This window comes from Chlorocebus sabaeus, chromosome 9, assembly GCF_047675955.1.
Source record: "Chlorocebus sabaeus isolate Y175 chromosome 9, mChlSab1.0.hap1, whole genome shotgun sequence".
NCBI classification, from domain to species: Eukaryota; Metazoa; Chordata; class Mammalia; order Primates; family Cercopithecidae; genus Chlorocebus; species Chlorocebus sabaeus.
This window is the reverse complement of record NC_132912.1, coordinates 132261843-132274286: the sequence shown is the minus strand read 5'-3', so window position 1 is coordinate 132274286 and position 12444 is coordinate 132261843. Positions and strand designations below refer to the sequence as shown.

General features: G+C 49.2%; 1 protein-coding gene across 3 annotated transcripts in view; it reads right to left on the bottom strand.

Annotated features, from left to right (window-relative positions):
* Positions 1–12444, bottom strand: part of MGMT (O-6-methylguanine-DNA methyltransferase) — a 291371-nt gene that overhangs the window by 48002 nt on the left and 230925 nt on the right. For all 3 annotated transcript variants that reach the window (XM_007964430.3, XM_073019456.1, XM_007964429.3), the window contains one exon: positions 1040–1188. In XM_007964430.3, the coding sequence (XP_007962621.1) occupies positions 1040–1188 (149 nt within the window). The remainder of the gene's footprint in view (positions 1–1039; positions 1189–12444) is intronic.

Genomic DNA, 12444 nt, shown 5'->3' with positions numbered 1-12444 from the left:
GTCCGTTACAGCTGCACAGTTTCAGTTCATTATGCACAAAACGTGCTCATGACTTCATCTGTTCGCCTGTCTGACTTCGTAAGTGAACTCAGGTATTAGCCCAACCTTCAGGGGTTTCTCTACCTGCTTCCCCTGAAAACGTCTCTCCATTTTCAAGTTTCTGTTGTGCTGAGAAGCACCGCAGCAATTAGAATACTGTTAAGCTTACCCAGCAAATCCGATCTGAAATTCCAAATTGCTTTCAATTCACCACATGTAAAATCTCAAGGTAATCTTTCCCTTTAAGGATATATAAGTGTACAACTCCTTATATACATCATATATGAATATACATTCACTTATACAAAAATGATTATGAAAAACTCACTATGCAAAATAAATTTCTGGCATGTGTCTGGAATGATTTTAGTTGCTGTAATTAATTTCTATATTGAGCAGAGCCAAACATAAGCTGTAAAAGAAATGTCTGGGAAATGTTTTAGGTTATCACAAGCCTTAAGCAGACTATGTACAGGTAAGTTCTCAAGCTATCTCTTAAGAAAGAATATCGCTAACTCTGGTACATTTGAGAAATTAAATGCAAAACTTATCCGAGAAGCTCCAACGCTGCTACCTGCTATGATGTAAGCGTCACAAACAGAGTGTATGGAAGTGGCTAAATGTCCACGCACAAGTTCCATTTTCTGTGCTGTTGGCAAGCAGATAGTTGAAGTTCACAATAAGCTTATTGAAAAATTTACTGCCATTCAGATGTGTTCCTATTTAAACCTTTCAGCCAGCGAGAGTCAAGAGTCAATCTGCATGCATCATTTTTACGGCCTTTGCCAAGAATTATGCGACCCTGTGCCAAAACTAACACAAGCGTTGGAGTGGGTGGAGGCGGTGAACCCCTGTCCCTCCAGCTCGGCCAAACACTGTCTCTGTTTAGCTGATGTAAAAATACCAAGCTGGTATATTCAATAAAATGAAGTGTGATGTCAGCGATCGTTAATAAGTCAAGCTCCCCAAAGGAACCACCGCAGATGGCTTAGTTACTGACCTTGCTGGAAAATGGGATGGTGAAGAGCCGGCACGGGGAGCTCTTCGATAGCCTCGGGCTGGTGGAAATAGGCATTCAGCCAGGCTGTGCACTGCATCAGGGGCTCCGGACCTCTGAGAACCTCAGCAGGGGCTGGGACCTCCATGGCACTGAAAAAGTGAGAACAGGGGCTTAGTAAACCTCTGGGCCCTGCCTTCACACATTGGAAAAGCAAAAACCTGTTGCATCTAAACGGGCAAACACCTGTGGCTGCTTCACGGGCACGCGCGTCTCAACTAGCTGTGCAGCAGAGAGGGGGACTGGTGAGGCAAGGATGCACTGAGGCCCCGCACCCACTCTCCACCTTCAGGCCTCCCAGGACGTGCGCTCTGAGTCTGCATCACAGCGCAAAGCAACCCAAGTGACAGTGTCCCTTCGTAAGACTTACAGATGGCACGGCTGCACCTAAATCATCAAGCACTCACTATCGAAAAGTTTCCAGAAATATCAACACAGTCATTAGACTGCACCACACAGCACACCCCACCCCGAGTCCAACAATGCAAGGCCACAACCACGCGTCCTGCCTCCTCCATAGCTGTGCTGTGTTCAGGGGAGTCTTCAGGGTTCACTTTCGGTCCCGATTCCCACGCTCCAGAGGGCCTAGTCTGTGTTTCCTTCATCCAGCGAGTCTGTTCTCTCGGGAGCAGCCCTCTCGGGAGCAGCCGTGTGCCTCACGTGCCTGCGTCTACTCGGTTCTTTCTCAAATCTTCCTTTTTTTTTTTTTTGAGACGGAGTTTTGCTCTTGTTGCCAAGGCTGGAGTGCAATGGCTCAATCTCAGCTCACTGCAACCTCCACGTCCCAGGTTCAAGCGATTCTCCTGCCTCAGCCTCCCTAGTAGCTGGGATTACAGGCGCCTGCCAAGCCAGCTAATTTTTTGCATTTTCAGTAGAGATGGGGTTTCTCCATGTTGGCTTCATCATCTTGGCCAGGCTGGTGTCGAACTCCCGACCTCAGGTGATCCGCCCGCCTGGGCCTCCCAAACTGCTGGGATTAAAGGCGTGAGCTACCACGCGGCCTTCTTGGTTCTTTCTGGCCACTCTCCTCCCTTTGGTCTCCTGCAGTTTGAACCTATACCTCTCAGAGTCGCTTCAGACTGTTTTGTGGCTGCCTCTGTTTGGGGTGTTCATTCTTCTGTGCTTTCGACCTGGTGGCCCCTGACGGAAAGGATTCCCCATCCCCAGCAGGGGTGGATGTTCCGGGGCTGTGTTCCACAGACTGAGGACACGGCCCTGAAGGGGAGGTCTCCCACTGCCACCGGGGGCTGTGGCGTGCATGGCACAACCTTTTGTGATTTCAAGTGCTGTGGAACCCCACTGGGAAGCCCTGGCACAGGGTCCATTATCTTCAGGTGACTCCCTTCCTTCCTTCCCTGCTTCTCAAGGCCCCAGACAAACGGCACGCTTCCCCGGGACTTCCCAGGCTTGGAGCGCAGGAGTTTTCTAGTTTCCTTTCACAGACAGTGCTGCTCCTCAAGCTTCTGTGAAAAGTTGGGAAGCATCACTGCACTGTGGAGGCTGCGGACGCACAGCTCCCATGGGCCCTTCACCCTTCCTTCCTGGGCTGCCTCGGGGGCTGTGCGCTGAGATCTACAAAATGCTTCTCCTTGACACACGCATGCTGCTCTGGGAGGCTCCCAATGAAGGCTGCATTTGCCTGGACGTGCAGCCCAGCACAGGTGGCCGATGCAGCCAAGAGCACCATCCCGACTAGCCACACAAGGGTGGACATGGCTGGTCCCTGGAGAGGAGGCAACAGAGCCATCCTGGGCATAGGACAGAGAGTGTGAACACAGACACAGAGTGAAGGCCTTGGGTACCGAGACTCACAGAAAAGTGGACAAGGGCTGTGCATGTCAGGGTGGGAAGGGCACTTGGTCCTATAAATGGGGCCCACAGTGTGACTGGTGGGGGCTGCGGGCCCCTGGCCAGAGGCAGAAGGCACCATAGCTACCCCAAAGCAGGGCTGCAGCAGGAAGAACATGGCCATGGTGCAGGGAAGAGGTAGAGGAGGACCACGAAGCTGGGGTCAGGGATGACTCTCAGCTCCAACCCCAGCCCTGTGTGGATTCGGCCTGTCTGCCGGCCCTGTGTGGATGGGGGTGTCGCCCTGGTCCCGTGCGGATTCCACCGGTCTCCCTGGCCTTGTACGAAACAGGGCCTGTCTCCCCGGCCCCATGCAGAAGGGGACCTGTCTTCCCAGCCCCATGTGGATGGGGCCTGTTGCTACGGCTGGCGTCCAGGAGGACCACGCCCCGCAGCTGCAAACAACCGACATTTCACTTTGTATCACAGAATTGGAGGCTGTTTTAGAAAAGAAGATGCAGTCACAACTTCTTAAAATACTTTCACACGAAGAGCTCAGATGATCTCTGGAGCGATTAGTTCTTGCTTTTCCTGTGAGGTAAAAACCAAGCTTGTACAAATCTGAATAAAGTCAAAAGTACATAATGAGGCAAGAGATAAAAGGAAGCCAAACACCTTCCTCATAGTTAAAAAGGTTTACTCTCTTATGCAGTTAAAGTGGAAATAAAGATAACCATAGCTTACACGTCTAGTTAAACAAACACAGCCTTTCGTGTATTGGGCTTGTGTTAAAGATGATACAAATTACTTTGGCTTAAAGTGTACTGTGGGCGGAAATACCCTGGCACTTCCATTCAGAAAAGAAACCGGGGCCTCAGCAACAGGAACCTCTTTTGCATTCCATCTGGGATACTCACATTTTAACAAGAGACAATTAAAAACGGAGAAGCTGGGATCTAAAGTTCCAGAGCTTCTGCCTGAGTAAGTGCCTGTGATGGCATTTCCATCTTCCCAGAAGACAGCAGACATGCCGAGGGGCACACACGGCCGTAGGCCTGCGTCTGCGACACCTACAGTGTGTGGTGACGTCATGGTCAAGCCCACGGGGCGGCAGGGAGAAGCTACGGAGAGGCACGGAGCTGCACCTGTATTGTTATTTTCGTGTGGAGTTGTGCTTTCCTTCCATTGCTGGGAGGACATGGGGGAAAGAGACCCAGTGAAGGGTGTGTCCAGGGTTACTTCGCTTTGAGGTCCTGCAGGTGCAGAAATGTGCATGTCATCCGACAGCAGGGGCAGTGATGGAAGACCTCGGCCAGTCTCACACGCTGTCCTGTCCTGGAGGCTGGGTCTCCGGGCTGGAGTGGTTTGTGGGTGTAAAAGTCTCTGCCGAGATCCTCGGGTCTTCGGGTGAGATGCACATAGGGGTCCCTGGGCACTGTTTTTCACAGTGGAACAGGAGGGTGGTCAGAGGTTTCAAGCACGCAGATATTGACAACTTTAAGGAAGGAGCCAGAGAATGAAGGGAAAAAGAAGGAAGCTCACTAGGATGACCGGCAGTCACGGACAACTGAGACCAGCAGTTGGGCCTGAGAACTAAGCCCAGCAGAGCCGGCTAAAGTTCATGGCTGACCCCATGAACACTGCGGGCAGACAGAACAGGCCCTGGCCTTCTCTAAGCTGCCACCTTATCCAGACCCCTGCCTGAGGGAACTCACACAGACAGGGCCCTCGTTCAGCCCAGTACCCTCAATACACAAGCTGAGGTCTCCAGAGCCCAAGCCACTGCCTGGAAACCCTTATCGGCCGCCGTCACAAGGAGGCCCCGGGGAAACCGGGCTCACTCTGCAGGCAGAGAACCGGCTTGCCGAGCAGGGCAACCAAATGGCCTCTCTCAGAGTTTCCTTGGGGCATGGAAGTGCTGTCTTCTCACTGCCCCGATTTGCTTCCCGCTTAGTGAGGTCTGGCCATGGAAAGGAGAACTTCTGCTTGGTTTAAATATTATTCAATCTCAGAGATGCATGTTCAGTCATTCGATTCATGCTCCGCTCCTTGCTAACTGAATAAACAGGGTACTGATGATATCTAAGAAGAAAGATGGAGAAATATGTAATGTGCTTTGCTATCCTGATCCCTGCGGAAGGCGGCAGAACAGAGGGGTAGAAGCAGCGTGCAGGGAGGGTTAGTCCCAGCTCCCTCCTGAGTGACAAAGAGCTGTCAACCACCACTGTCCAGACAGGAAGAGCAAGTGTGATGGGGCCCATGTACCCCGACCTTCAACTGGGGAAACAAGACCCCTGATCAAGCCACCTGGGCCTGGCACCTTCTGCAGCAAGAGCTCAGCCAACGTCTCCTGCAGGGTTTGAGGGATGGGACAGGAAGGGACTGAGGTGCTGGGTAAGGGTCTTTTCTCCTGCATTACCTCCGCTGATGTCGTGAGCTGGCGTCCTTGGTGGCACCTGGGGCTGCAGGATTTGGGCTCCCAAGAAAAGGTGCTCCCCCGGAGAGGATGGGGCAGAGCACAGGCGCTGCCATTTCAGTGGTGGGTGAGTTGCAGGGCCCCCGGGGAAGACTGGGATGTGGGACTGGTTGGCAAAGCAAGCACCTCAAGGTCAGGGTTAGGCTCCAGAACTAGAGGGGTCTGGCTGGCCATCACACCCTGCAGATGGGGTCTCTCAGGGAAGCGAGGGTACGCTGTGGGAGAGGGGGCATTCTGCCACAAGAGCTGGGAGCTTCTGTGCCCCCAGCAACTGCTCAGACTCCAGAGTGAGGATTCCTTCCTCAGCACCCCTGAGCAAAATGGGGTGCGCTCCAGTACTGCAAGGCTCTGCCCACGCGGGCGTCCTTCTCTCATGCTGCTGAGGGAACTGAAATGTGAGCTGGCTTTCCTAGCATTTCCCACTCTTAAAAGGATATTTGAAGAATTTTTATAGTAGTAAAATTCATCTTAAATTGATTTTTTATGCTTGTGCTAAAGATCTCAACCTCTGATTTACTCTGTAGTTCTCTTTTTTAACTCTTTCTCTATTGGCATTAGGTAACTATTCATGGGTGAAATGTAATTAAACAGCTTTGATTCTGAAGCAAGGATTTATGATACTACATTTAAAATGAATGGCATTAAACACACACATAAAACCAGATTTTTAAAGCCATGACACAAATTTCCATTTCTACAGTAAAATGAAATTTATTCTCCTGCCCTGCCCTCTCCTCCATCCCGCCGCGCTCGGCCCTGGAAGAGCTGGGGGTGACGGCCTCTCTCACGGCGGCACTTATCACGGGGGAGTTCCTCGGGCTTCCCCGCTGGCGAACCCTGAAACGCCAATAATTATGGGCTCCGCAGTCCATGCTCATGGAAATCCCATGTCCCAGTCTTCCCCAGGGGACCTGCAACTCACCCACCACTGAAATGTCGGCCCTGTGGTCCGCCCCATCCTCGCCTGGGGAGCACCTTTGCTCGGGAGCCCAAATCCTGCAGCTCCGGGTGCTGCCACGGACTCCAGCTCAAGACGCCAGCCGGAGACTCTCACCTGGCACCTCAGCCCCTTCTTGTCCCATTCCTTGAACCCTGCAGGAGACAAGACCCTCTCCCAGCATGGGTGGGGAAACGCTCAGAGCACATCAGAGTCACACCACCCCCAGGCCTGTCCCAGGACATCACGTGTCACCCACAGAATAATCCCAAGGCACATGACACTGGTGACTTTCACTTTCTTTGACTTGGCATGAGAAGATGGTGGCTGAAAAAGATGCCCAGCTTTGCTGGGCATGTGTACATAGGACACAGGGCATCGGGCACCTTAACACAGCAAAGCTAGAGCCACGTGGGCCTGGCTCAAGGATTTCTTTAAGAAAAACACAACTGTTGGCAATGCCAGGGGTTCCTTAAAATCAAACCGGATGACACTGACCTGCCCTGGGTGGAAGCTCCCAGAGCCTCAGCAGACTGGAAGGCCCCGGGGATATTCTCCCAGAGCTGCCGCCTGTGGGAAGCTGCCCCAACCCATTCCCCTTCCCCGGCTTGGAAAAACAATGTCCCACTGATGAACTGCCTTGCAGATTTGATTTAAATCTCCTTCCCTTCAACCCAAACCAGGGCACAGAAAGGTGGTCAGAACGTTCCAGCACAAACTCATAACATATGGGCACAGGAGCTATTCCAGGGAAAAGTGTCCTCCCTACCTGCATGAAGCTTCCTTTCCAGACACTGATATTATCAAGAACATGAAGGTACAGTGGCAGCGGCCCACCTGAGGCACAGCGGAGCTGGGGGAGACGAGAGAAATGGAAGGCACACGGCCCCTGCTGGACCCGGGCTTCCTTTGACCGTGTGGGAATCGCGCCTGGCCACAGACAAAGGGTAGAGGAAGCAAGTGCCCCAGGAGTCTTGATATCAGCCCAGCTCAGCACGAGGAAAACAGAAAGCAGAAAGAGTGTGTTCCTGGTACCACAGCTTCCAGGCTCTGCCCAGTTCAGAGTGCTCAACGCTCTAAAACTCCACCAGCCAGCTGGGAGATTTGAGTATTCAGATTTTTCGGTGCCTTAAGATTCCACTGGCAGTAGAGAATCACTAAATGTCCATTTCTGAATGAATTCTACTCCCCAGAGACATTAACACGTGATGTATTTGGCTTGAATCCTATTTGATATAAGAAAATCGGCCAAGAGTCCTTCATAAGTTCCTCACATCTGAGGCTCCAGCGGGCTGACCATAGGACACTCCAGACGGGGTGTGCTGTGTGCCCTCTGCCTCTCCTGCGACCCAAACACCTCCTCTCTCTCTCCACGGACAACGTTTTCATCTTATGGTTTGGGAATGCTATCGGATGACCCTGGAGGGTCACCCAAGGAGTTTGTTCCAAAGGCAGTTGCTCCTCTGAGTTCCTCTGGAATCTGGCAAGGTGCTGAGCTTGGATACAAGGCTTCCACGGGGCTTTGAAGAAGGCTGCACGGAAACCCGCGGGTGCCTGAAAAGCTTTTAGGGGCCTCGCCACACACAGCACTTTGGACGCTCAGGTGATGAGCAAGCCCAGCTAGCGAGCACCCACCTCCTCTGGCTTCCAGAACCTTCAGGACTCGAAGGCAGAGCAGCAGACTCCGGGGCTCATGTAGGAACATGCCTTCAGCCAAAGATTATCCATGCTACATGGAGACTTTTGCTAAATATCACTGGTAAATGCACAATTACGTCCCATTTAGAAGATCTCTCGCAGAGTGTCTTGTGTTTGATGGATCTGTCCTGCATTCAATTATAGCTTCCTGCTAAAGCTCAGATGTTTTCTTTCAGGGGTAAGATTGAAGAAAAGAAATAAACTATGCTACCTGCTCTCAATAAAGATTATTTTATTTTAAACAGGAGGCTGAATAAAACCTTTTGACTCTATATTTCAGACAAATGCAGTGGCTTAATTTCATTCAAGCACTTACTGAGGATCTGAAATGCATGCGGTTAGTGGTTAGAATACCGACTCAGGGCTGTCCCTTCCTCTGGAGTTGACAGTCGACTGCGCAGGAAGACAAGGTGAAGGTCAAACACACAGGTCAACATCAGAAACAGCACTTCCGCCTTCCAATGGCCCCGATGTTTCATGGAGGCCCCGAGGCGGCTGGGAAGGAACGTGGCAGTGACTGCTCCGTGGCTCTGCCTGGTGGCCAGCAACTGTTTGGGCACTATGACCATGCACGTTTGAAAAAGTGCATGCAATTATTTGAATATTCTATAGTTATATTAGGAAACTGACTAGAAACAGGAAAAGTTAAAAATGCTGATGTTAGTAGTAGGAAACATGGATCTCAACAGTGCAACTGCGGCAAAGATAAAAAACAAACGGCACGCCAATGGGTTCATGACAGACACAACCGCGGCCTCACTGGTCTTGAGCTGCCGTTGCTAATGACGATGATGACAATGGCACTGACTGCACACTGTGGGCCGTCCTCAGTGATTCACGTGCTACCCCACTGATTTCTCATGCACCCCCAAGAACAAGATGTGTTCAACTATGACAGGAAAAAGTGAATACACACGCATGAAACATCAACAATACACTTAAGTTTATGTAATAAACAATGACAGGTATGAGTAATGTATTTTTTTTTTTCAACTTTCTGGTACAAGAGGGCCTCCCACTCATCACAGGTGAGGTGAGTCTACTGACTGACTGTTACATGTTTGGTTGTAGGGCCTATTTTAAAGATGCATTCTGTACAAAAGGACATCATATAAGACAGGGAAGTAAGTGATGAGCACAGTCCATTTCTAGTGCAGAAGAAAACAGGAGGTCTTCCTGGAGCAGGCAGTGTTCCATGAGTGCTTGTAGGAGGGCTGTGAGGAGGTCTGGCTGTCTAGCCAGCAAATCTTTACTGCACTTTTATTGTGTGGTTCATAATAAAGATGGACATAAAATCTCATTCCTTGCTTTTATGCCTTCAACCCTATCCCAAAATGAATCCTACGTTTATGATCCTATCATAGGCCACCAAAAGGTTCATGTACCAACATCAATAATGTGAGGAGGAGAAAGAGGCCATTTAAAATTAAGTTAGGTTCCAACTTACTTTCTGGGTGGCCAAAGGTATCTTGCTAAAACTGGATACCAATTTTTATCGGGCATCCTATGCCCTCAATATTTGGGGCTCAAATTAATGTCAGATCCTAAACAATACCACAAAGATATTTACTATAGCATTTTAAAACACCCACCAAAAATACAGAGGAAACTTTATGTAAATTTTCAACTCTTCCCCATAAGAACAATACATAGTTTTCTTTTTAAAAATAATTCTTAAAAATGCATTAAATAATAAAAATATTTTAAAAAGACAACCTAAATAGTATACTTGGCAGACCAGAAAGCCTTAAAAAGTCTATTTACTTTTCCCCCTAAATGTTCAAATCATTAAAAGGAAAATTGTATTTTATCAACATTTTAACATATCATTAAAAGTCTCTACTATTTGACAGATGAAGATAAAAACACCCCAAAAATACAGATGAATGATCAGGTCCCTAAAGATTCTAAAACAATTACAGGATGCAGACCAATCTAGTTAAATTTTATTCAAAAGCTTACTGCACTTGTGTTTTCTTTTATTTTTCTATCAAGAAGCCCATGAGGCTTAAGCACAATTCATTATGTATGAGACCCCACTTGCGGTGCTTGACTGTTGATTAATAGCAAAGTTTGCTGTATGTACATTTGCAACATTAGATGCATACAATATGCTAACTTATTCTTTCACTGAAACTAATTATTTACAAAAATGACTACGTGAGACTACAATTTATTAAATGCATGCATCCAGTCTCAATTTGGCCCCCAAAGACAGCCTGGAATGAAGATCTTTTACTTGATGTGACAACTTCTAGAAACGCTATTATTAATATTGTAAATGTGGCAAATAAAGAGTTCAAATAGCCTTATGTCTGTGTTGCACGTGCCTTCCACCACCGCGGCAGTGAACAGAGCTGCTTTCTAATGTTTTACACACACACGAGAGGCACATTCTTCTTTCCCAGCTTAAATTAGTTTCTTATAAATAAAGCGCTTGTACATCTGTAAAGATATAAACTTTTAGTCATTCCATTAGTCTAAACAAATGGTTGAAACTTGCACAGGGTAGCTATTTCTCAAAGGATCTTTGAGGCTAGGCAACTGTGCATTATTCAACATCTCTCTTCCCCAGACCTTGAGAAGAAGCCACATCAATCTATACACAGAGATCAACACCACATACCCGGACATGGGCCTCTAATGGGGCACCTGGTCAACCGCTCGTGTCTGCCGTGCTAATGCTACGACACACACAGCCCAGAGCAGCGGCTGCCTGCCCTGAGCACCCTCTGCATTCTGGTCTCTCTCTGCTGGGCCAACCTGCACACCTTGCAGTTTCCTCTTTGGATGCCCTCAAAGCCTCTGTCCTGGCCTTGCCCTGCCCAACTGAGGGTGGGTGCCCCTGCAGGCTCTGGAGAGAGAAAGAGAGGACTCACTCCTTCCTGCACAGGCCAGACAAGGAGAGTCAATGTCCACGTCCACAAGAGAGGATGACAGTGCAGGTGGTCACTACAGGTTACTGACTGCTTGGTGTCACTGGAGTTTTCCAAGGACACCTGAGAAAAGCACCTGCGTCTCAACCAAGAGTCTGCTCTGGGACATAAGAATTTAGAGGCAGAGAAGAACTGAACCATCAGAAGAGTAAATGAGATGGGCACAAGATGACTGACTGTGTCATGCAATTTCATATCCCCACTCTCTCAGGAACACAGCCAAGGTCAGTCACAGGCCAGGCGGCTGACTCCAGAAGTCCCAGGCGACATGGTGCCTCGATGTCACATCTCCATTACACAATATGGCACCTTGGGCAGGGCTACATGAACACGGTTGAGGATCAACGCACTCTAGGAAAACAGCTCGAGGTAAGCTCTCGCACAACACTGCACAGCTGCTGTTTACTGAGTGCCTAACACATGCCAGGCATGCCATTACAAGCTGTTCTACTTATTCCTCCCAAAGACCCTTGGGGGAGGTACTATTATCTCTATTTCTAAAACAGGAAACTGAGGTCCCGAGGTTATGTAATAACAACTTACCAAACTCATAAGGGAAGACCCAAGAATGGAATGAAAGCCTGACTCCAAAGACTTCAGACTGCGGCATCTCCATGGATTTGGAGGACTCTGGCTCTCCTCTTTGAAACGGAAGCCAGTTTCCTCATCATGACAAGTCCACATGCCCACATGCTCCGTACTTGATGGCATACAGTCTACATAGAATAGCATTTGGATTTACTCTCTTTTACTTTAAGGTGACTTCTAGGATCTCTATGATCTCTTCCCCAATCCACAGGATGACAATCCAGGCCCACTGTTCCATTATTCAAAGACAATGGGAACATGAGTATCCAACCTACTTTCTCTTACACTCTAGAAGCTTCCAGAAAGAGAGACTAGGTGTTCCCATCATAGAGGCTCAAGCTCCTAGACAGCTGCCCAGTTGCTCTTAAAGGAAGGTCATATTTACATAGAAACACATCAGTAACCTGTCTACACAACGCACATCAGTATCCCACACAGGCAGGAGGCCTGGGTCCCAGAATGCCCCCGGCCTGCTGTGTCCCCTACTGTCAACCCTCCAGAAGCAAGGCCCGGAAGGATTCAGGCCACAGCACTGCACTCAATGGCTTGACAAACGCACAGGTGAGGTGTGGACTGGGCTGCATAAAGTAGTCCAACGGAAGGCTCCCCAGGAGGGCTGTTCCAGTGAGTCCCGGGACAAACAGCCACGCACCATCCGGGGCTGGTCCCGACTCTGCCTCCAGCCCTGGGGTCCTACCCAGCACACTCCCAGTGCTCAATCCCTGCCCACTGAGCAAATGGGTAAGCAAGACACAAGGGTGCTGAGGTTCCTCTGTAGCACGTGCACTGAAAAACACCTACATTTCAGATTTCATTTTTCCAATGAATAATTTGCTAAAAACTATTCCCTAGGGGGAAGAAAAACTCACAAAGATTTTCTAAACAGTGAAAGCTACATTTCTCTGCCTTTTCGGATTTTGTAGTA